Here is a 23,180-nt window from a genome sequence, read left to right as displayed (position 1 = left end):
GAGACCCTCCACGGGCGGCGGGGTGGGTAGCGACGGGGCGGCGGGTGGCGACGGGCGACGACGGGCGGTGAGCGGCGACGGGCGACGACAGGCGACGAGCGGCGACGGGCGATGACAGGCGGCTGGGTGGGTGGCGACGGGCGACGACGGGCGGCGGGCGACGACAGGCGGCTGGGTGGGTGGCGACGGGCGGCGGGCGGCGACGGGCGACGGGCGCAGCCACGGGCGGCAGCGGGCGGCGGGCGCGGCGACGGGCGCCGAGCGCAGCGGCGGGCGGCGGCAACGGGCGGCGGGGGCGGCGACGGGCGGCGGGTGCGACGGCGGGTGGCGACGGGCGGCGGGCGCGGCGACGGGCAGGGCTCTGGCGGCGAGTGGGGCTTGGGAGAATAGAAGGGAGAATAGAATGAAACGTTTTTTTGTGTAACCAGTAGCATTGGTGGGTAATTACCCATCAACTCCACGAGAAGGTTCAAAAGAGAGGTTTCTGGAGCAGCAAAAGAGGTGCTCCAAAACTCCACCTCCATTTGCACTATAGCTCCATGGAGTTGGCAACTCCATGGAGTTTTGGAGTTGGGGTGTTTGGCTGAATTTTTTGATGGAGTTGCTGGAGTTTAGGAGTGGAGCTGTGCCAAACAGGGCCTTAATATGTCTACGCATTGCAGTACATGACCTAAGCATGCCCATACTTAAAGTGCATTACATGACAACACAATGAAAAGTCCAACAGTAGACAACATTGTTCATGAATAATCCATAGAACTAGCAAGTAATGGAGACTACTGAATGCAACGTGGCTACTTTCTCTTCCTTAGAGCATCGGGATTCTCCTCCATCGCTGCTTTTGCTTAGCGTGCATGCTCAAGCTTCTTCTCCCTCTCCTCCCTGTACGCAGCAACACGTCTCCTTTCCTCCTCTTCCTTGTGCTCCTTTTCTGCAGCCTCCTCTCTGCATCTCTTCTCCATCATCTTCTTCTTCTCTGCCTCCCATCGCAACATTTCCTGCATCTCCTCCTTGTTTTCAGGCTTGATCTCAGTGTTGATCCACTACTCAAAATCACAGAGCGGTGGAGGGATCTGCAACAAATGCAATTGTTACAAAACAAAAAAAATCATGCAAGATGTCATACGACACAAAATAATTATTGCATAATATCAATTCCTCACCATCTTGTTAATGCGGCGCTGACGAAGTGTAGGCTCAAACGCAAAATTGGAACACATCCAATACCTCTGCCTATACGTGTCCTCTTCATCGGACTTGGCTACCTTGCAAGGATCGCCACAAAAGGATATGGGCATTGGAACACCACTAGGTAGAGGCAATGGGTCGAAGCTTTTTCCAGTCATCCAGCCATAACTACAATTTAGCCAATTTTGTTGTAAGAACTGAAAGCAATTAACATTAAACCCTACACCTAGGGTTTCCCATTTGATCCACAATAATGAACCCATAACATAACAATGTGCACTGAGGTTACCTTGGTTTCCTAGCTTTTCCACGCCTTGGCATCCTACGGTTGTATAATATAAATATTAAAATTGCATGAAAACCTAAGTTCAAAATTCCGACTAATATATACCGAATCGATGTGAAAAAAAACTAGGAGGGAGCGAGGATACCTTGCTCTCGAAGATCCATGAATCAAATCAAAGTTTCCAAGGTCCAATATGCCGATTCGTGATGTAGGGTAAAGTAGGGAGAGAAAAAACCCGAGAAGGAGGAGAAAGAAGAGGAAGAAGGCTCGGGCAGGAAGGTTGGGCGCCAGGTTAAAGCGCCGAGCTTGGCGCCGTGGTGATTGGCGCCTAGCTTGGCGCCATAGATCTTGGCGCCAAGCTGGCTGCCACGTTAGAACGTGGCCCCAACCTAGGCGCCAAACCAGTGGGCGTCGAGACTTGTAAGCTCGGCGCCACCAACAATAGTGCCGAGATACGGGTCCAAATTTTGAAAGCATACTTCCAAGGGTGTATTTGTGAAAAACTTTCAAAAAAGGGCCAAAAATAAAAAATTCGGTGGTTGCGCACACCATAGGAAGATGAGGCCGGACGACGACGATGCTCCGACAACGGCGATCCGGCTGGTGGTGTGGTCCGCTGCCATCACCACAAGATCTCGCCTAGGATTTGCCGGCGCTGGCATCGGCTTCTCTGCCGCATCTTCCAAGGCCCTGCTGCCTCGACCGCGCAGGATGGCCAGCAGAGGATGGTAGTTGGCGGCGCAGGATGGCCAGCAGAGGATGGCAGTCGGTGGCGCAGAATGAACAACTTTAGGGCATGGCTTCCCCACGGCTACTAAGCGCACGATGCGCTGGCGGGTGAAGGAGAGGCAGCGTTGCTGCAGGGCGTATGGCACGCAGGTGACACCTCACAGGCAGGGTAGCCGCACTGCTTGGCGGCGGCAGGTGCCACTTGCCGCGGCGTTGCTGCCTTGCTTTTCCCGTGAATAGCAAGAAGACAGGATCGTGGTCTTCATTTTGGAGTGAAAAAAAAACTTGGGTGAGTCTATTTATCTATCAGTAGAAATCTAGACCTCAAATCTATCGAATTCTGGACTATTGGATCGAGATCCGATGGTCGTCATCTACCCACCGTCCACCGCAGAACAAAAGGAGCAAGTGGACGTTCGTCTCCCCAACTCCCCATGCAATGCGTCGTCGTCCTTGCCTCCTTCCCAGGCCCGCCGCCATCTCCCTGCAACCTCGACGTCGTTGGCCGCTGCCCCTTCGCCCACTCCCTCTCTAATCACTCGGTAACGCTTGCCCCCGCCGCCACCGTAGGCCAACCGGTTGTCTCCCACCGACTGCGGCGGGTGGCGCGCCGGGCTGCTAGTCTCCCTTGGAGCTTTCTCCATAGCCGGTGACACCAATCCCCAAATACGAACCCCAACCGAAATCCTAACCCACCGGAGCTGATGGAGGTCGCGGGACTTGGAGAAGAAACAATGAGAAGAAGGTATGAAATCTGACAGATTTCGACCCCTAGAATTTGTCGTGGGCTCAAAAACTTAGGAACGCGAGCAGAAGGAGCACTGATGGGTGAACGTGCTCTTGTGGTGGCTCATGGTGACATGGGCTTAACTGTTGGAGGAGGTTTAATAAGATCTAATAAGATCTATGTTAGGAACTGAGGAACAGATACACTGGAATTTAGCAATTAAGTTGCCACGTATACTCTGCTAACGCATTATTAAATAGGGTTCAACCAATTACAACTAATATATATAGGCCCTATGAATAACAGTGCGACGGACAGTGACAACATAACTGATGACGACGATTCAATATAGCAGTACAGCAGACATCATCCGACGACGCTTGCTCTCCACGATATGAACACGCTGAATGATCTCAGTTGCTCTCTGATGCCTGGGACGAATTTGTCTTGTGGTCATGCACCCTCTCTCGCAGTCGCAGCTGCTTCTCCAACCGGGCGTTCCTGGCCATCTCCTCCTCCACCTCTTTGCTCAGCTCCTCCACCCTGTGCTCCAGCTGCCGCACGTACCCAAGCAGCATCTCTTCCCTCTCCTCCCCTGGGGCAGCCGCCATGCCGCCGCAGCCATCGCCGTCGGCGGCGACGTGGCAGCCGCCGCTTCCCAACGCGTGCATCACCATGCTCCTCTCCAACTTCAGGCTCTCCAAGATGGTCATCAGCTGCGGAACCACCACCTCCTTAAACCCTACCGCCTGATCCCTCTCGCCGTGACAACTCCCCTGCGTCGCCGCCGTCCGGCTATCGTCGTCGTTGTCGTCTCCGGCGGAGTTGCTCTCTAGCTCCCGGTCATCTTCCTCCTCATCATGGAACGGAAGGCCGCACCTCTTCTTCTCCGCCGCCGCCCCCTCGGCCGGATCGAACTCCAGGTTCTCCTCGTTGAAGTTCCAACCGCTGATCCGCCGGTTCTTGGCGGCGACGCCGGCGGCGGCGGCGTGCCGGCATGGAGACACGCAGCGCGCGCCCCTGGCGCAGCCGCAGAGGTTGGTGTCCCCCTTGCACCTCTCCTCGATGCTCGGGACGGCGGCGAGGACGTTGCGGACGAGGTAGTCGTTGGAGCGGCAGCCCTTGAAGAAGGGGTGGCGGAGGAGCTTCTCCACCGACGGCCTCCCGGCCGGCTCCTGGCGGAGGCAGGAGGACACCATGTCCCTGAACGCCTTGGAGAACTTCTTCCTCTTGGCCGATGAGCAGGTCTCGGCGGCGTCCTCGAGGCGGACGCGGCTGGTGATCCGCAGCAGCATGGACTTGGACGGCGGCAGGTGGGAGAGCGGCGGCCGGCCGTGGGCGAGCTCGAGCGCCGTGATGCCGAACGACCAGATGTCGGCCTTGATGCCGTAGCCGACGTGGGAGTGGATGACCTCCGGCGCCATCCAGTACGGCGTCCCGGCGAGGTCGTTGAAGCAGCAGGACGACGACGAGCCGAGCGACGCCGCCGCCGACAGCGGCGGCGCGTGGACGGCGGGCCCGGAGAAGGATGACGGCGTCTCGTAGATGGACGCCGAGACGCCGAAGTCGGCGAGCTTGACGGATCCGTCGGAGTCGAGGAGGATGTTGCCGGCCTTGATGTCGCGGTGGATGCGGCCCTGCCCGTGGAGGTAGCAGAGCGCGCGGAGCGTGTCCCTCAGCACGACGGCGACGCAGGGCTCCGGGAGGCCGTTGGGGAAGCCGTGGGAGAGAATGGAGTGGAGGGAGCCGGCGCCCATGAAGGGCATGACCACCCACAGGTGGCTGCCGACGGTGAAGGAGCAGTGGGCCCGGAGCACGTTGCGGTGGGAGAGGAGCGCCATGGCCTTGGCCTCCCGCCACACGTCGTCCAGGTTGGCGCGGGAGCGCTCCAGGTCGATCGCCTTGATGGCCACCACCGCCGGCGACGACGAGCCCAGCGGCAGGCACACCGCCTTGTACACCACCGCGCTCACGCCGCTCCCGATCTTGCACAGGAGCCGGTACGACTCCGCCTCCAGCGGGTACCTCACCTCGCCGCCGCCACTAGCATCGCCGTCGCCGCCCGCCATGGCTGATGGTGGCCGGAGCAGAGAGATCAGCTGGAGCATCGATCTCGCACACACAAATTAAACTGGGAGACGACGATAATATATGGCGGGAAATAAAGCGCGCGAGATGGTTGGATGATTCGATCGATATGAGCTTTGATCTCATGAACGCCGTTGGTGATAATGCTTCAGGTGAGAGCTAATGTGGTGGCGGTCTAATGTGCTGCATGTGAAGGGAGGAGGAAAGAGATGAAAAAGCGAGGGTGGCCGGAGCGTTGGGCGTTGTTGTCGGACGGGGAGCAGGGTTTCTCGTGAAGCAAGCCATTCAGGGCTCATTTTGGATGGAGGTTGGTGTCACCGGGGCACCGATGATCACCATCAACTGATGGAGGTGCCTGGTTTGAAGATCACATCACATCAAGCCAACCAAGGATATGATCACCCCAGCCCGTTCTGGATCATATATGTTGGATCTAATTTTGGAAGTATGGATTTAGCTACAGCTAGCATGGACGTGCACGATTGTATATACATATACGTGAAACATCCAATGTCTGTAAATTTAATCCCCGCTGCCAAGTTTTTCATTTCAGCAAAATCACCTATTCGACATATAAATCCAGTGCCCAGATGGTTTTAAATCCAGATCATCATTTTGTGTTGAAAAAGAAAAAAAATGAGCCGAGCCAACTTCTGACTGAACAATAACACAGTCGGATGCAATGGCTGTGATACAGACAGTTTGGATGTAAAGAAAAAGAAAACCCATCAACCAATCTTTTACATTTACATCGTCCATGACTATTGATTGAATGGATTTGTGATGTTGGTAAAAGTGAATGTTTACATCGTAGCCATTCCATCCGTAAACGTTAGCATCACATGCACGCATTATATACAGCTGTAGCCTATACCTTAAATCCTATGTCACACTATTTTTTTTTCATATATGCACAATTTACCATGCAACAAACTGTTGGCACTCTCATAGAAGAAATGGAGGTTTCGAGCTAAAGGGCGTTGCAGTAACTGAACCGACATGAGTTCTGCACATAGCAAGTAAAATTTAACCATAATGAAGTAACAGGTGTGGGACATAAGATAACAACAGCACAAAATCAGTGAAGTTGAGAAATCAACAGTCCCTTGCAAAAGAAAAAGAAAACTTACTGTTAACATGGATTCTTTCCAATTTTCCACTCTCTGTTCCAGCTTTTGTTGCTTCAACGATGTCCTGTTCAATGCCTACAAATAGAAAAAATGTACAATAGGAGTCACAAGATAGAAAATCAATTTCTTTAGATAGACCCAAAGTTCTATTTCGGTGGCAATTTATTCCCTACTAGTGATCCCTCAAATGGAATTCGTGACTTGCACGCCGGATCACCATTTTCCCACAGGGAATGCCAATCCATATATATCTTTTGTGAAATGCATTGTGTGCTCCCAAGAGTCTAGTACAGGACGTTTCAGGCTGGTTGCAAATGAATTTGAAACAAATACTCAAAGGATATATGAGTGTGATTGACCAAACTCAAAGAAAGCAGGGAAATTAAACTAAAGCTAAGTAAACAAGATAGAGACCGATGGTTAAACGTCCTAAAGTTACTTACGCGTTGAGTCTTCTTTATATCACACTCAATGGATCTAATCCGCCTCATTGACTCCTCTATCAGGTCTTCCTTTTCTGGAGGAATTCTTGGAGATCGCTGGTTCAGCTCCATTACCATGTTTTCTAGCCTTTTTAGTCTCTCTAAGCATGGGGCCGTGCAATCTTTGTCAGTGGGTCCACCTGACTTCATACCTGGCATATGTACATGTTCGGCAGTGGAACTCATGTTAATGCAGTGGGAGACTACCCTCCTTAGAGCCGAGAACAGTTGAGCCACTGAAAGGAGACTCCATAGAAATACAATGACAACTTTAATCACTTCTACAAGCAACTTCAGCAATTGGAGATTCCAAACAGAATGGCACAACTGAAAACCTGCAAAGGATAGTATAATCAGATGTGGTCTCCAAAAGGAGAAGAAACAACAACAACAATGATATCAATAAAAAGAGAAGTAAAGAAAAAAAAATGAAGAAGACTAGTGCTGCTGCTACTGCCATCATCAACACAGTAAGCTGCTAATAGTTAATAAAAAGTATAATCAAATGCATGCTTCTACCTATCAACATTTACAAACCAAACAAACATCTTAATAAACTGAGACAAGAAAAAAAAAACGTTTGCAGTGGTACTCAGAAGGTTCCTTATCACAACTAATAATATTTGCTATCACACAAGTAAACAAATGAAGATGACATATATCTCCTCAACCACACCAAATGTGAAAAGGCAATGCAAGGGAAACAAAAGGCTATTGCAGTATTAAGAAAATAATCAAGCACTACCTCCAGAAGCAAAAGATACAAAATGCATCCATACATCAGCTATAAATACTAAATAAAACATCAATTATATGTAAATCACAGATTTGAGCAATCTCCAAACATACGTGCCACTGTTGAGCCAACTGTAGTTAGCTTGGGACTGACCATATCTTCCTTCCTAGTGACCTGGGGAGTGCATAATAAGGTGACAGTTATATGTTAATGGTTATAATATGTAGTAAAGAAACAAATATCTGGGAATTCAAAAATAAACATGAAGAACTTTCAGTTTCTACATTTTTATGTAATTAATATGTTTAATTTGATTACTTAACATACAATATTCACTGGGCCCATATTAATGCAGATATAAATTTACGTTCGAAACAGCGTAACTATTTTAAACATCTCCTTACACTTTTAGGTTTTTTTCTTTTGCATATGCCTCATATTCACTGTTATTGCCAAACTAGCTCGTAAAATCTGTTGTTTTGTGATACATTGACACCGTAAATATGTAGTTTTCCGATACAGTTTCATACTATTGAGTTGTTTTGTGATATACTGACAAATTATATCTCTAGTTGGATACAACCTTTTAAATCTACAATTTAGCAAATCTAGCTGTAGTTTTGCAAAATTGTACTTAAAATTTCTGAGTGTCTATATGTTACTGAGAAGGATGCACAAACCCAAGACATGTTCAGCATAACAAATAACAAACTGGCTTATGTATGTGTTATAATTGAAAGGTAGCAAGGTCATTTTCTTGTTACTTAGTTAATGTTCTCAAAGCAGCATGCTAATTTGTATTAGAGGTAGCATAATTCTGGGGGCATAAATGTGTTATTCTCACGTTCAAGTAACACATTCGGTGTTCATTTAGGGACATTCAACTACAGGATGCCTAGTTGCCTACTCAATAACAATAAGACAAAAGGTAACTTTAACAGCAGCTTGGTACCCTTGCTACTCCTTGCCTGGCCTTGCTCAGCAAGGATTTAAAGGTTTGGTTGATAGGCAAGCTTGTCTTGGGGCTTGTGCTGGCAAGGAAATTCCTTGCTATCACAAGAGAGCCAATCAAGCTCTCCTAGGCCGGCAAGGCAAGTCTTGCTCTCGCTGGCAAGGCAAGGCAAAGCTTGCCTAAGAACCAAGCTGACCCTTTGTGTGTGCACATGAGTATTATTGTGTATGTGCATTGGAGTGGATTACAGAATGAAATGGGGGATTTGGATCATAATACTAACAGGGGTATTAGGGGAAGATAGCATCTTGAGTGGAATGCTGGATGAACCAGATGAGTGGGAATTCTCCAACTTCATTTGCACATCTGGCTCCATGTCCTGCAGACACAAAACATAATGATAATTAGTAGTTATGATTTAGCATCATTGCAATAACATGCAGAAGCTACATAACCTGACAAGCCAAATTCTCATTGGAGAGATGCCCAGTTTCCATTAGTGTTGATTCTGAAAGATCATCTGACTAAAAAGAAGTTCAATTATGACTTGTATCATACAATGTCATATTATCAATAAAACATGTTCAGATAATCATACAGTCATCATCTGATTCCAGGGTCCTTTGTTTGACCTAAGACAGCCTCCCTCACCCGAGCAAGAGCAGGAGCCACCGAGAAAATGCGGCAGTTGACTGCATTTTGAACAAAAAAAATGTGGACTAACGACCTCGTTCCATAAAAAAAACTGTGCCATTGTGAAATTATCAAAATAATCAGTATATATACTAAAACCTAGAGCTAAGAGAGGGATGAAAAAAAAATGTCAGGCCATCACATATCGCCCTTCCATTGGTTCCAGCATTAGATTAACAAAATGGAGGGAGGGAGGAAGGGGCAGCGGTCAGCCAGGCTGGCGGAGAGTTAGGGTTTTACTCCACTCCTGTTTTCCCTTTATTGATAACTACCTCTAATAGGTTAAATTGATGCCTAAATAACCTAATGCAATCTGGAATAATCTCAGAGGGAATATCCTAATCTACTAAACGGCCAAGTAACGGCCAAATGCTGCCCCCTGTCTGGACCTATTGGGCTCATGTGGGCCTTGGGCCACATATGCGCAATACATATATCCTACCTCTTCCTCAGAAAGAACAAAACTGCAAAGACATGTAGATTTGTCCTTCACTGAGGTTCTTAGTTAAATAATTAAGATGCTCAACATCAACATTTATACATTTGTTGACAATACCATATAATTAAAAAGTAGAAAAATATTACCACAGAAACATGTGGCTAAATTCCAGTAAACATTATAGCATAACCATTAGTGGTAACAAATGTTGCCTTATTTGTAAATAAACGACGTCGCGAATTTCCCAGGGTAGGTCCTATATATTTGCCCCACCTACTTCAATGCGACTGCCACCCTAAGTGACAGATGTCGCTCATAGAGCTCAATAATGGCAACAGTCCCTGTTCATCCATGGTTTTAGGCCAGGTTTAGCTGCAAAACCAAATCAACCCATCATTAGCTGGTTTTGACGATTTGGGTTAGAGGTTTCACTGGGTTGAAACTTTTGATAGCTTCGCTCTGCTAGCACAGGCAATTAATGATGAGCTGAGCAGCACACATCTTTCCTCTTGTTCATGCACGGCCTGCTGCTGCTAACCAATTTGAACTTGCAGGCCGTCAAGCCCTTCATTGCCCCTCGTGTAGCTGCAGCACTGTGACTGCAACTAGCAATAGTACCGCAGTTCGACGGCACTGCAAGAGAGAGGTGCTGGAGTAGACTGTGTTGGGTATGTGCCGGAACATCTGGCCATCTGCAGACCGGCGCTGGGGTGCACTGCCAAGGACACGTCATCATCGCACAACCAGTTTTCTGGTTCAAATCACAAACCAGGCAAACCTGTACAGAAACCGCATATTCGATTTCGATTGGTTGGTTTTGCGGTTTGACCAGTTTGGCACCAAACCATGAACAGGGCAATTGGCAACCATGTAAAACCAAAAAAGAGAGAGAGGCATTGGTGAAGTTTGTCAAATGAAAAACTATACGTGGCAGTTGACAAAGGCAGTGGTCAAGTCAAGAAAAGAGAGACAGGAACAAGAGCGTTTTTAGGAGAGTGAGCATATGAAAGAGAAGTTTATCATATTTCTTCAATACTTTATCAACAAACTAGACATCCCATATCGCTACTCTCATGGATTTCAAGACAACTTTACTGTAATCAATTTGTGTATTCTAGCAAATGGAGATAGTTTTAGAACAACTGTGACTAAATATCGATTATCCAATGTGTGAGAGCAAATATTATACTTCAGCAGTGTCCTGTAGCCAAGTTTCCTAAAAAACATAAACACTACAAGAATCTTATGTTTTAGATCTTTTTTTCAGTCTAGCTCCAACTACTCCAATAGGCGAATATAACGTTAGAGGCTTAGCACCATGGAACTCCCACCTATTCAACTTTTGCCAAAGCACAAAAGATCCTTTGTTTGCCTTTCAAATTCAGAAAACCAGGACACATATATTAAGTTGAAGCTACCCCTAATAGATACTTGACTTAATGGTCGTGTCAAGGCTTCTTCTCAATTGTTTTTCATGTTTGTAGTGACACGAACAGAATGGGCTACTCTGGAATGGAGTAAGTGGACTTGCAAACACAAAATACTATAGAAGGGAAACAGAGAAGATATACATCAGAAAGAAAGGCAGCAAACCTCTTATCAATTTGTTCAAGCAGTCTGTATTGGTATGTTTCTCCCAACACCTGCAAATTATGGAATCAAAGTATTAAGAATTCCATAACCTAGATTTGCAAGCATTCTTGCAAGTTCCTTTTCTATCTAACCTCTATCTTGTCAGCTGTATTTGGATCAATTAAACCTCTCAAAGCACCCCACAATAATCTGAAACCACTGCCAGCATTAACAATGAACATCCTATGCAAAATCTGCACAAGCACACTTATTAGATGAATAACAGAAAATTTGTATGTTGAAACAGATAGGTATTAAATTACCTCAGGATAATTATCACCATCTATTTTATTTATATGAAGTACAACCTCACGGGCCAATTTGCTGACTTTCATCCAGTTCTGCATTATCAGATGTCATCACCAAGAAACTGAAAATGGTATCTGTACTTCTGTAGTATCATCAAAATAACCAACAACTTACCACTCCTTTCACATCAAGTATTGTTGTTATTGTATCAACATGCTTCTTTGATGCTACAGAACATGCTGGATACTTCTCAGCAAAGAGCCTCTCAAGTGACTGAACATGATACTTTAAGAATCTCTCCACTGTTGTCGCATTCAAGAGCTTAGTTGGGTCGACCTTCCCAAGTATCTCAATGTAAATAGGTCTACCATCTCTATCCACTCCATGGAAGCCATGTGGATAATAAAGAAGAACATCTTCTAGTTCCTCAAATACAAAATCCTGAAATATCTCTTCACTGTTATCACACAATCTTCACATTAATATGTGATGAAGTTAATTAGAATAGTCATAAATATATTGCAATAAAGGAAGGCACCAAGGCATTCCTTAATGGTCAAAAAAATGCCCCAAAAGCTGGCTGCTTGCTCAGGAAGCAGTTACCTCAGCAAGGGGCCTTTTATTGTGAGAACAACATAACATCAGCCATTTTAACCATGGATTTCATACATGTAAAATTTGTGTCTTCATGAGATCAGCAATGATCGATCTGACTGGAAAACTGGAATTCAAAACTCAACTTTCTGTAGAAACATCGCATGCTTCACTGCCCTTTCACTTATTCTGTGCGAAATGATTGTGACATACATTGATATAACATGTTGTAGACGACAAACCTACTGTATGAGAGAATATCTAACAGGAGCAATTTGATTGAGGTATAATTACAACTAGCAATTTGTTTTGGACGTTTCCTTTGATTGAACCTTTAGGCTAGATAGCTACAATGTATATACACATCAATACGCTTAGAAAACAAAACTTACTGTCAGGATAGAATCTGCACCAAATTCTTTCCTCCATTTTAGCATATCCGACCACATATCTATTGTCTTGTCAATATCAAATCCCCTTGCCTTTAGAAATCTGAAATAGCATAAGCCAGGTGAGTAAAAAAAACTATACTGATATAGACTTGAGGAAGGTCAGAAACATAATATTATAAATAGAACTATATCTAAGGAACAAAATTATTATACAGTTGGTGTCATCTTTTAATATTATCAAGTAAACACAACTTTCTGCACAGGAACATTTGGCCAGAATCCCTGAAGGACAATGACCAGGGTTTGCGGTTAGCATCATTGCAACCTTGTTTAGCTTCAAAAGGTGAAATGCAGATTGCAAAGGCTTGTTGCATTTTCATGCATGGTAGTATTACTAGAGTCCTTTTTGGGTAACTTTTGTGCTTTTATCAATCTACCTCGTTTGGTCCAGTTGTCAAGCTTGTTATATACTTTGGCTATGAGGGCCTCATAACCCAGTTGCCATTACCCTGAGCGAGATAATGGATACAAAAAGAGAATAAGATACTGTCTCAGAGGAAATCGGATAAATTCAGCTGGGAAAAAAGAAAACTCTCGATACATTATGATACTCTGTGATATGCCCAGACCCAGCACTACTCCTTTTGATGCCCAAGAAAGTCTCAAATCCAACTGAAACCCCATTCCAAATCCAAATCTCAACATCCCAATAGAAACTACATATACTAGTCCTCCTGGTCAAGCCTAGCAACGATAGCTGCATCTAGCAGAGGAGCATGCACAGACACCCATCAGTTTCCAACTCCTAATCTTGGTCATTTACCAGTGGCCTGCTGCTACTTGGAGGTCAGCTTGCCGCTCACCATTGTGGCAGACGTTCTTGGTTTCTGTTTCCTAGCTCCCCACCCAGTGATCTCTTCCTCCTAGGTGCATTTACTCATTTTGCGCTTCAATGTTGCATGTTCTTCTCTACTAGACAGTAGATTTAGTTAGTTCATTTTTTCCCCCTTGAATACACAGGAGAGTGAGTATCATTCTATTAAAGAAGAAAAAAGTACATAAGTACAAACCCAAGTACCCAGCACAACATCACACCGCACCGCACCGCACCACATCTCACAGGAGATCAGTACATGTGCGCCACTGACTTAAGAAATAACAACCTATCCTAAACCAATCCAAGAGCCTTGAGCACAGCCGAGGCCAACTCCAGGAGGTGCATTGAACCAGCAGCACACCACAAAACACCTTCCTCCAGATAGCCCTAACAACTCTATTTACATCAGGGGAATGCTGCATTGAGGGTTCCATCATTGCGGTGTTTCCAAATCTACCAAGCAACAAGGATAACCAGAGAGAATCTAGGCCCTTTTCTAGTTTGCTTGTCCACCTATTTGAGGGATTGGCTCCACCATCCTCAAAAACTGCTAGCATCAGGAAGGGGTGCCAACTGCCAAGAATTTAATCCTCACTTGCTGGAGTATGAAAAACCAGACTTGCCATGAGAACACACAAGAGACTTGCTGGAAGGTACTGCATAATCTCGTCCATTTGATCATAAAGATGCCAGCAAGAAGGGTGAGGAAGGCCTCACTTGGACAGCCAATCAGCCAGCAACGATTCAGTTGAGCCAACCACAGGGAAAATTTGGCATGCACGGTGCCCAGGATTTCCATATTCTTTTCCATGGAGAAAATTAAATGGTGCCCACAAAGAAAGCCTTGTATGCAGATTTGAAAGAATATGATCCCGAGCTAGAAAATTTCCAATTGTGTTGGTCCTGCACATCATGTTGTAATACTATATCTTCTACCAAATCCCAAATCATCAGATATTCTTCAATGGCCTGAACAGATAGGGCACCTTGGATGTCTGAAAACCATTGATGATTATGTCGGCCTTGAGCGATAGTCCTCTGACTGATCCCTCTTTTAGGGACCAAGGCCATTAAATCAGGAGCCAATTCAGACAGAGTACGACCATGTAACTAACGATCAGACCATAATTCAGTGTTTTGGACATTTCCAACTAGAGCTAATGTGGCATAGAAAACAATGCTCAAGCATTGGGATGAACCCGTATCTGTAATCCTGACCAAGGTCTACTTGGGTCAGTCTTTTGGTATGCAAACTCTCCACCAAGACACAAATTTACTCATCTTTTATGCCTAAGCACAGAATATGTGGAGCTCTGAAATTCCTGATATGCACAGACAGTAGCTGTAGGATTCCTCCTTGCTAAGCACTAACACCTATTGCTCCACAGTCACCCTCCCAGTTGCTCTTCTCCCTTGCACACCATGTCTGTGCCTTCATCCATAGCCTCTTATTTATCCAACCTCCTTGGTTAAACTGCAACTTTTTCTGCTCTAGAAGGCGCCAGGAAATGATCTAGGCACTAGGATATCATATGGAATCATGAGGTAGTTCTGGAACAGGTACTGGAGGAAGCGTGCAGTTCAGGTGCAAGTATACTGCAACAGCTATATCAAATAAAAGACATTGCTTTAAAAATCTTAAGTGTGCGATCAGGGTGTGCCACATCCAAAATCTGCTTACAACCCAGCTCGGCAGCTCCCACATGGGATGACCCCAAATATGCATAGCTCTTCTCTTACACATCCATCATCGCTTCATGTAAAAAGTTTAACCTGGAGGTACTATGTTTGGAACACAAAGCTACCCTGCACCTATTTCGAACAACGTGGTACTAATTCCGGTACACCGAACATGAGCCAGGTGGGCCAAAACCATGTCACTAATGCGCCAGAGTATTAATTCACCTATCCTTCAGCAAAATCAAATTAAAGTTGCAGTCGCTGATTTAGATGATTAGGAAACACAGACAATTGCTATTTGGTAGGACTAGGAGGCAAGGAATATAATTTCATCAAGATAACTGAGTTCTCAATGCCTATTCTCTGCATTCTTTCTACAATTTTTATAATACATATACTTTCCTCTAACAACATATTCCTGTTTTTAAAAACTGCATCTGGTGATAGCCATACCTGTATGCCTAGTAACATATGTCTGCTGTGAACTTTGCTTTTTTAGGAGCTTTGATATATTTTTAGGTGTTGGCATGTGGTTTATTCCAGATTGTAGCAGGAAAATGATACAAACAGTTTAAATGTAGTGAATTATTAATTAAAGACAGTATGATATACATCTTGGTAAATATAGGGAAACTGCCATGCAGAAGAAATCCAATTGAGGTGAGAGAATTTTATTGAAAACTTTAGTAGTGTAAGCTCCCGCAGAAGGTAGGGTCCGGGGAAGGCAATATCTAGACAGTCTTACCCTTGCTTCTCTTGCATGGAGACTCATCTCCAGGCCACAAGAATCAAACGGAACTAAAAGTAGATATACTCATGTCTAATTTCCAAGTAATGATGTGGTGTCAAACAACACCTGCTACAGTACCACTGCTGGACATTAAGCATGAGTATGATACAGCACAAGTACCAAAACAATTCATTTTGACCAAGTCTAATTGCAATATAGTTCCTTTCGCTTGTAACTTTTATTTGAGGAAATTCCACTAGTAATTTTGAATGGTTTTACATAATTCCATAAATTCCTTTCTACCAAGGTAATTCTGTAAATTCCTTTCTATCAAGGAATCAGGACAGATACATCTGGCTTAAAACCTTATGGTACGTTTCGTTCCTGATAAAAATTGGCCCATCCCCTGCGAACAAATTTTTGCAAGAGTGCAAGACGAAGTATGTCCCAAATTCTGGTGACGCAATTTTGGTGGCTAAAACATAAATTCAGATCCCACTAATAACGCCAAAGTTTTGGTAAATAATACCAATAGAAAATGCTTGATATGACATATAACTGGTAACAACAGTTTTTAATTAGTTAAAAGAAGTTAAAAGATGTCCTCGCAAAAAAAAATAGTTAAAAGATGTGTGCTTATTTACCCGACCAAGTGTTTCATTCCTCGAGAAACAAATCTCATCTCTCCAGCCAGTTGATTATAAGCATGAAAAGGACAGTGTAAGGAGAGACCACAGAGCAGCTGACAAGCACGCACACCCATTGAAAGCGATTTATTAGTTTGTTTTTGTAAAATTAATTAGCAACTAACTTGGTACATCTCCTGGTCCATTTCTTATTTTGAAAAAAAATGAACGTGGCATGCCTTTTCTTTTATGAACAGATGAAAGTGTTAAACATCTCAGATCAGAGAGAAGCGTAAGGTTATCAGTGAATTAATTAGATTTACAAAGAGGTTAGTTAGTCCCGATTAATTTCTTTCAAAATTAATTCCCAGTAAAAAACATAAGATCAACATATCAGAGAAAACTTATCAAGAACCTTCCAGAGAATGAATGGCCGCCACAAAAGTGACCGGTGGCCAAATCCGTAACAAACACAAGCCACACACATATCCCTCCATACTCTGCATTTTCTGAACCAAACTCCGAGAGAATAACAAGAAACAAGCAGATATGACATGGCAACCGCATACCTCCTCATAGTGTATTCGTCATCAAACTTGGGCGGCAGCAGATCGCGCGCGGCCAACGCCTGCCGGAACTCCTCCACGGCCCTGGCCTCCTCCGCCGCCGCGCCTCCCCCCTCCTCCATCCCGGCCTGCCCTCCCCTCTCCAACTCTTTCTTCTGCGCACGAATCCGCCAGCAGAGATGTTACACGAATAATCCGAGAGGTTAGAGCGGAATCTTGGGAAGAACGCTCTTGAGAAAAAGAAGAAGAAGAAGAATCATAAAGGAAGAGAAATATTGGGAAGCGCACATACGCGGGTGAAGAAAGAGTCGGGAGGGGGGGATGGGTCCTCCCTTTCGTGGTCGGTGCCGCGGCGGCCGGCGGGTGTGGCCTCTGGATGGATTCGGAAGGAGAGACGCGTCCAGATTGCATTGGGGGTAGGGGATGACTAGTCGGATGCCAAAAAAAGGCTGGACGGGGAGAGGAGGGCGGCCGGCCAGGTCGGAGAAAGCCGCGAACTTTCGGAAAGAAAGAACATAACGGTCAAACGGATGCGGGAATTTTTTTTATTTATATATATATATATTCGATTTTACATAAATATATAGTTGGATGAAAAAATTGTAAAATTAGGTTATTGTCGCCGGGCCGGCGGAAGGGCTTTACCGCCGGCTTAGCCAGCCGTCGGGCGGGGTACACCCCTCCGCACCATACTTTCAAAAAATTATAACTAATTCATATCAACTTGGATGGAGATAAACTTTACATGAAACTTGTAGATCTCGACGAGATCTACAACTTTGTAGTTAATTTTTTTCATTTAATGTCATATTAGTGCTCAAATAATCGATACAAGTTTCAGATCTAAAATTCAATTTTTAGATCTGAAGTTGGGCAGCACACTTTCAAAAAATGATAATTAATTCATATGAACTCAGATAGAAATAAGTTTTATATAAAAATTATAGCCCTCGATGAGATTTACACTTTGTAGTTCAAAATGTTTTCTTTTGAAGCCATTTAATTACTGAAATAATCGACACAAGTTTCAGATCTAAAAATTGATTTTGGATCTGAAACTTGTGTTGATTATTTGAGCACCAATATGTCATTAAATAAAAAAAATTTAACTACAAAGTTATAGATCTCGATGAGACCTACAAGTTTTATATAAAGTTTATCTCCATCTAAGTTGATATGAATTAGTTATAATTTTTTGAAAGTGTGGTGCGGAGGGGTGTACCCCTTGTCGCCGGCCCAGCCGGCGGTCATTCCGCCAGCCCAACCGCCGCCTGGGCCGGCGGTACGGCCCTTCCGCCGGCTGGGTCGGTGACAATAGCCTAGTTTTGCAATGTTTCTGCAACATCAAAAAAAAACATATAAAATAAAAAAGTTCCGGATGCGGATACGGCGTGGAAACGCGTACAGCGTACTGGACATGGCTGGCCCAGTTTAGATACGGCCCAGACACAAGGAAACGGCCTCACAGGCCCACCACTTACGCAGGCAACAAACTTGCTTAAGAAATGGTACATGTGACTGGTTGAGGGCTTGCTGGCCCGCTTGAAAGAATATTAGGCCTGAAATGGGAGCTACCATCTGTTGTAAATTTCTAATGGGTGGGCTGATGCATTCAGGTATAGAGAAGGCCACTCATATCTACGGCTGGTAATGGATGGAAATCCGGCCCGATCCTGCTTCAGCCCTCTAATCAAAATATATTACTAGTGCTTGATCTAATTCGATTCTTTAAGAAACAGCACACTGATCTAACCATAATCTTATATTTGCCCACGGGCCAATAGAATATGCACTGAAGCATAACGATCCGTGGGCTCTAATTAGTACAAACAAGCAAGCAAAAGGAGCAAGCAAGCAAAGAGGCTCTAATTAGTATCCGTGGACTTCTCTGTATCTCTATCTTCTCGCATTGTTTGGAAATTGATGCTTGACATTATAGATTATCATCAGTTGTCACAAAGGTAGAACTACACAGGGCTACGAATCCACACAAACCGGTGTACTAATGCAGATGGAACAAGAACGCAAGTGTAAACACAAAGCCTGAAACAAATTACACGGGAAAAAAATAAGAACAAATAGATGTAGTATAGCTTCTACTATGGATCGGTGAAGATCAATTCATCCATGCGTCTTCCTGATAGGAGGCGGCAAATTTCTCAGCATCTGACTATGAACCACCACCTGCTTGTCCTGGCGCGCTCCGCCTTCCTCTTCTCCTTCTGGCACGCACATTTCGCCTCCTTTAGATTCTTCACCTTCAAAGACAAAAATTAAGATTTTGAACTCTGGTGATACATATCACATTTCAGATTCCAGATGGTAATCTATCCTGTCAACTGGTACAATAAATATTGCAGGCCTAAGAAAGATGTTGCACTAAATGTTCAAGTGGACCATCAATGAATTTCACCACAACAGTCTATACTATTTGACATGTCGGATGCTGATCCTTTTCTTGACTAGAAGAAAAACTACAATCACTAGGACTTTAAGCCATCATAATCTGAAATACAATCAACCAAAATACATGCTAATGTTATGTAAATTGATTAAACTGAAATACAATCTGTGCAACTTCTTCTCTTCATAAAACAAAAGACAATCTGTGCGTACACTTTGACGATCAGCAACTCTAAAAGATGGCTGATAATAGTTTATCAAGTTTGTCCAACGAGGATCATCAGCTTTACGGAAAACAATCTCTGCACTGATACAATATTTGGCAATCAAAATGCGGAATACTTTTGGATCAAAGATACCGTTTTCCTCATTCAGAGACTTTGGTTTCAATATTGCTATGAATCTGTCTCTATCCTCTTGCGGAATGGAACGACAATGAATTGCAATGTGCCTATTGAAGTGAGCTGTACCTTTTCCAGGTTCAGAGGACAAATGAAACTTGTGCATATTGCCTTCTCCTTGCCATCAACCACTTCGGTATCAACAAATTCTCAACCTTAAGCTCTCTTCCTGGATGATCGATTTGACTGGTCAGTTATATCGACCTCAACCACAACTTCTTGTCCTAGATCCATATCACCTAGATGACACAAATGCAATTTCAATAAAAGATTACAAAAGGAATCACAATTGTTGCATAAACAATATTCTACATAAACATACATGCCACTCAATCACACACGAATTCCTGCAGGCAAGAAAAACAGAACTGCTTTCTTGGTTTCATGAATCTCTGGGCAATGATGAAAGAGACAATAGCTTAGCATCTTGAGTACACTAGTATACTACATATATATGCTGCAAATGTTCAGAGTTTATACTACAGTTAGAAACTATGAACTAACAGTCAGAGACTATGAACTATGAACTAACAGTCACCAAGGCACTCGATAATCTCAAGTGCTTTAAAAATCTCAGATGTAATCTCGAGGAACACGTGCTACTGGCTCCAAGAATAGAAGATGCGCTCACCGGAGACAATTCGTTGACGCGGGGATTTCTTCAAGATGAGCTCCGCGCTGCCTCGTCGCAGTCGTAGCATAGCGATTCTGCATATGCCTTCAACTCCTGCATGCCGACGCCACCTGCGTCCGCTGCGGAGGCCACATGCTCTTGCTAGCCGCCGCGCATCGGCCTTGCCGCACGCCGTGCTGGAGCCCGCCGGGGGCCGGCCCCGCCGCCCCCCACGTGAGCGCCTCGTGGTGGCCCGCCGATTGCCTGTCCTGCCGGCCGCCGCCCGCCCGGATCCTGCGTGGGCCCCACCCACCCCGGCCGGAGCCTCCGGAGCCTGGAAAGATGCGTGATCCTCCGACAGCAGAGAGGCGAGATCAGACGGCGAGACCGGACGGCGTGATCAGGAGTTCTTGCACCGCCGCCACACGAGCCTGGAGAGGCCGTGAAAAAGCAACTAGTGGAGAAGAGCCCTTTCCTACGATCCACGGGCTCAATCCATGCAATTGACCTAAGAATCGATTATGAACCACGTTCACAGATCAGCCCTTTTAGGGCATACCCGATCTGATCTGCAGCCTTTTAAGGCTCGGCCTGATGAGCTTGTAAGGCCCCGTCCGTTTGGCCCTTGGATTTTTTTACAGTCTTTACCAGGCCTACTCATATCTAATATCATATCGCTGAAAGGACTCAAGGTCAACGGGAGCCCCGCCACCTGTCCCACGAAGCATTCTCTTGATGCAGTGTCAAATTTCTTTTTCTTCCCTACAAAACCGACGCCCGATCAAACGTGTCGTCCGTCCGTCCAAAAAAAATCGAACGCTGCTCGGTACTTGCTCTGCTGTATCACACATTCACACGTGTCATCCATCCGTCCCGAAAAAATCGAACGCTGCTCGGTGCTTGCTTTGCCGTCTATAAAAATACATGTTGAAGTTCAGATGTAATAATGTTACAACATAAATTTATATATTAGTTGCATCAACATCTGTGCTAAGTTGAATATCTAATATGATATCGCTGGAAGTATTCGAGGCCAACGGGAGCCCCTGCTACTGTTGACGAACGGAGCCACGGAGGTCTGCCACCTGTCCCACGACGCCTCGTGCGTTCTCTTGATGCGTCAAATTTCTTTTTTTTTCCCTGCAAAATGGACGCCCGATCAAACGTGTTGTCCGTCCGTCCCAAAAAAATTCGAACGCTGCTCAGTGCTTGCTCTGCCGTATCAAACGTGTCGTCCGTCCGTCCCGAAAAAATCGAACGCTGCTCGGTGCTTGCTCTGCTGTCTATCAGAATACATGTTGAAGTTCAAATGTAACAATGTTACAACATAAATTTACATATTAGTTTGCATCAACAACTCTGCTAAGTTGAATCAAATTTACATGATGGGTAAAATTTCGTCAGTACAATCGCTGGAAGATTAGATTTCCACGCCCACAGGAGCCTCTCACATATTTCTGCCTGTTGCGTTGAGCCACGTGTCCCATGACACCGGCCTTGTCTGCTGCTGCAGTGCTGCCGCCTCCGCTGTCGTCCGTCAGCCGACGTCTGCCTGTCCTTGCGCTGGAATTGGGCCAACGTCTATCAGTCCTCTCGCTGGAATTGGGCCTGCCGACCTTCTGTGTTCGTCCGTACCTCTCCATTTTTTCGGTCCCATTTCATTTCTTTGGACTACTTTCCATCCTTTTTGCTCGGGCTGGGTTGCCGCAAGTGGATCGAATGGATGTCACGTTCGGATCACGCATGGTAGAGTAGGGATAAAAAACGATCAGAAGATACTGCCGATCACTCGGGAATTTTGCCAATTTCACTATTTAACTATTTAGTGCTGAATATATATATGATAATAATAGAAATTTAACAATTCAAATTTAAATACGTAAATGGTCAAAAACGATATCACTTATACTGAAATGATTCGAAGATTCGAAAATGTACCCCGGTAAATGACATTTTTGTTACGGTTTCCACCCCTACGCAGGGTTCCTATTGCACCGCTTGCTCCTTTATTGGTAGCAGCCGAGTCGTTGTCGTCGACGAGCGCAACTTAGTACGCCCCTCTACCTAGTTAGCTTCATTGCAAAAATGTGGTACAAATCATCACATACAGTTCTCCAAACTGCAAAGACAGGAGCCGGCCTCATTGTTCAGCGAAAGTATGATACCATTTTTGGACTCCTGTTTTGCACACCCCTAATCTTGCGTTAAGAAATATCTGTGCTGCTAAACTGTCATGAAACTAGAAAGCAAGAGACAGTCTTTGATGAGTTGAGTTGCACTAGATAACTTTAATAGCTGGGGATGCTAATATGATCAAGAAGTATATAATGAACCATGCATCATGCTCTTGATGTTCAATGAGTTAAGCAAGTTACTTGCTCTAGCTGAAACACGATTTGCCTCGGTTGTTGTTATGTTGAAGCGGTTTCTGATGGTCAAGAGGACACTCCATAGCATGGTGATTAGTGATGCATGGGAGACTTAAAGATGACAACTCAGGGACAGCACGATTTGTGAGAGATAAAATTATTTTCCCACGGTGGTGGGAGAATGTGGCCGACATTGACAAGCCTTGCCTTCATTTGGTTTATGATATGTGGGAGACAATGATAGAGAATGTGAAGAAAGTGATATACAGTAAGAAAAGAAAAAAGAAGATAAACATTCAAAGTTTTTCTCGGTTGTTTTTACATATTAGTTGATCTCGTTTGACAAAAAGCAGCTCTCCGCTGCATTGTCCTGCACATTCACTTAATACAAGGTAAATTTTTTCTGCTAAGTTAGTACAGTCCATTCTTTTGTTTTGTGCTAACCTCTGCTCCACTCTTTTTTTTTTGTCCTTTTGTTTTAGCCCATTCTTTGTTTGTCTATTGATCAGATTTCTTTGTAGATACTACCATGAGAAGTAGCTCAATGAGCGTGACCTTGATACTTTGACAAAAAGGCAACACTCCACTCCATCGTCTT

General features: G+C 44.9%; 2 protein-coding genes across 2 annotated transcripts; both read right to left on the bottom strand.

Annotated features, from left to right (window-relative positions):
* Window positions 1-3,069: 3,069 nt before the first annotated feature.
* Window positions 3,070-5,334, bottom strand: LOC101772118 (serine/threonine-protein kinase BLUS1). Its single transcript, XM_004962562.2, has one exon. The coding sequence runs from the start codon at window positions 5,036-5,038 to the stop codon at window positions 3,344-3,346; it is 1,695 nt and encodes a 564-aa protein (XP_004962619.1). The 5' UTR covers window positions 5,039-5,334; the 3' UTR covers window positions 3,070-3,343.
* A 339-nt stretch (window positions 5,335-5,673) lies between these two features.
* LOC101771715 (phosphatidylinositol/phosphatidylcholine transfer protein SFH9) lies at window positions 5,674-17,315 on the bottom strand. Its single transcript, XM_004962561.3, has 14 exons — window positions 17,089-17,315; window positions 16,800-16,951; window positions 12,318-12,417; window positions 11,506-11,772; window positions 11,346-11,423; window positions 11,175-11,276; window positions 11,044-11,093; window positions 8,917-9,010; window positions 8,774-8,842; window positions 8,602-8,697; window positions 7,480-7,540; window positions 6,592-6,965; window positions 6,149-6,223; window positions 5,674-6,024 (listed from the first exon to the last, which is right to left on the bottom strand). The coding sequence occupies exons 2-14, from the start codon at window positions 16,916-16,918 to the stop codon at window positions 5,989-5,991; spliced, it is 1,521 nt and encodes a 506-aa protein (XP_004962618.1). The 5' UTR covers window positions 16,919-16,951; window positions 17,089-17,315; the 3' UTR covers window positions 5,674-5,988.
* Between the last annotated feature and the right edge of the window lie 5,865 nt (window positions 17,316-23,180).

The sequence above is a fragment of the Setaria italica genome, chromosome III, assembly GCF_000263155.2.
Source record: "Setaria italica strain Yugu1 chromosome III, Setaria_italica_v2.0, whole genome shotgun sequence".
NCBI classification, from domain to species: domain Eukaryota; kingdom Viridiplantae; phylum Streptophyta; class Magnoliopsida; order Poales; family Poaceae; genus Setaria; species Setaria italica.
The sequence above is the reverse complement of the archived record's forward strand: the minus strand, read 5'-3'. Positions and strand labels throughout refer to the sequence as shown.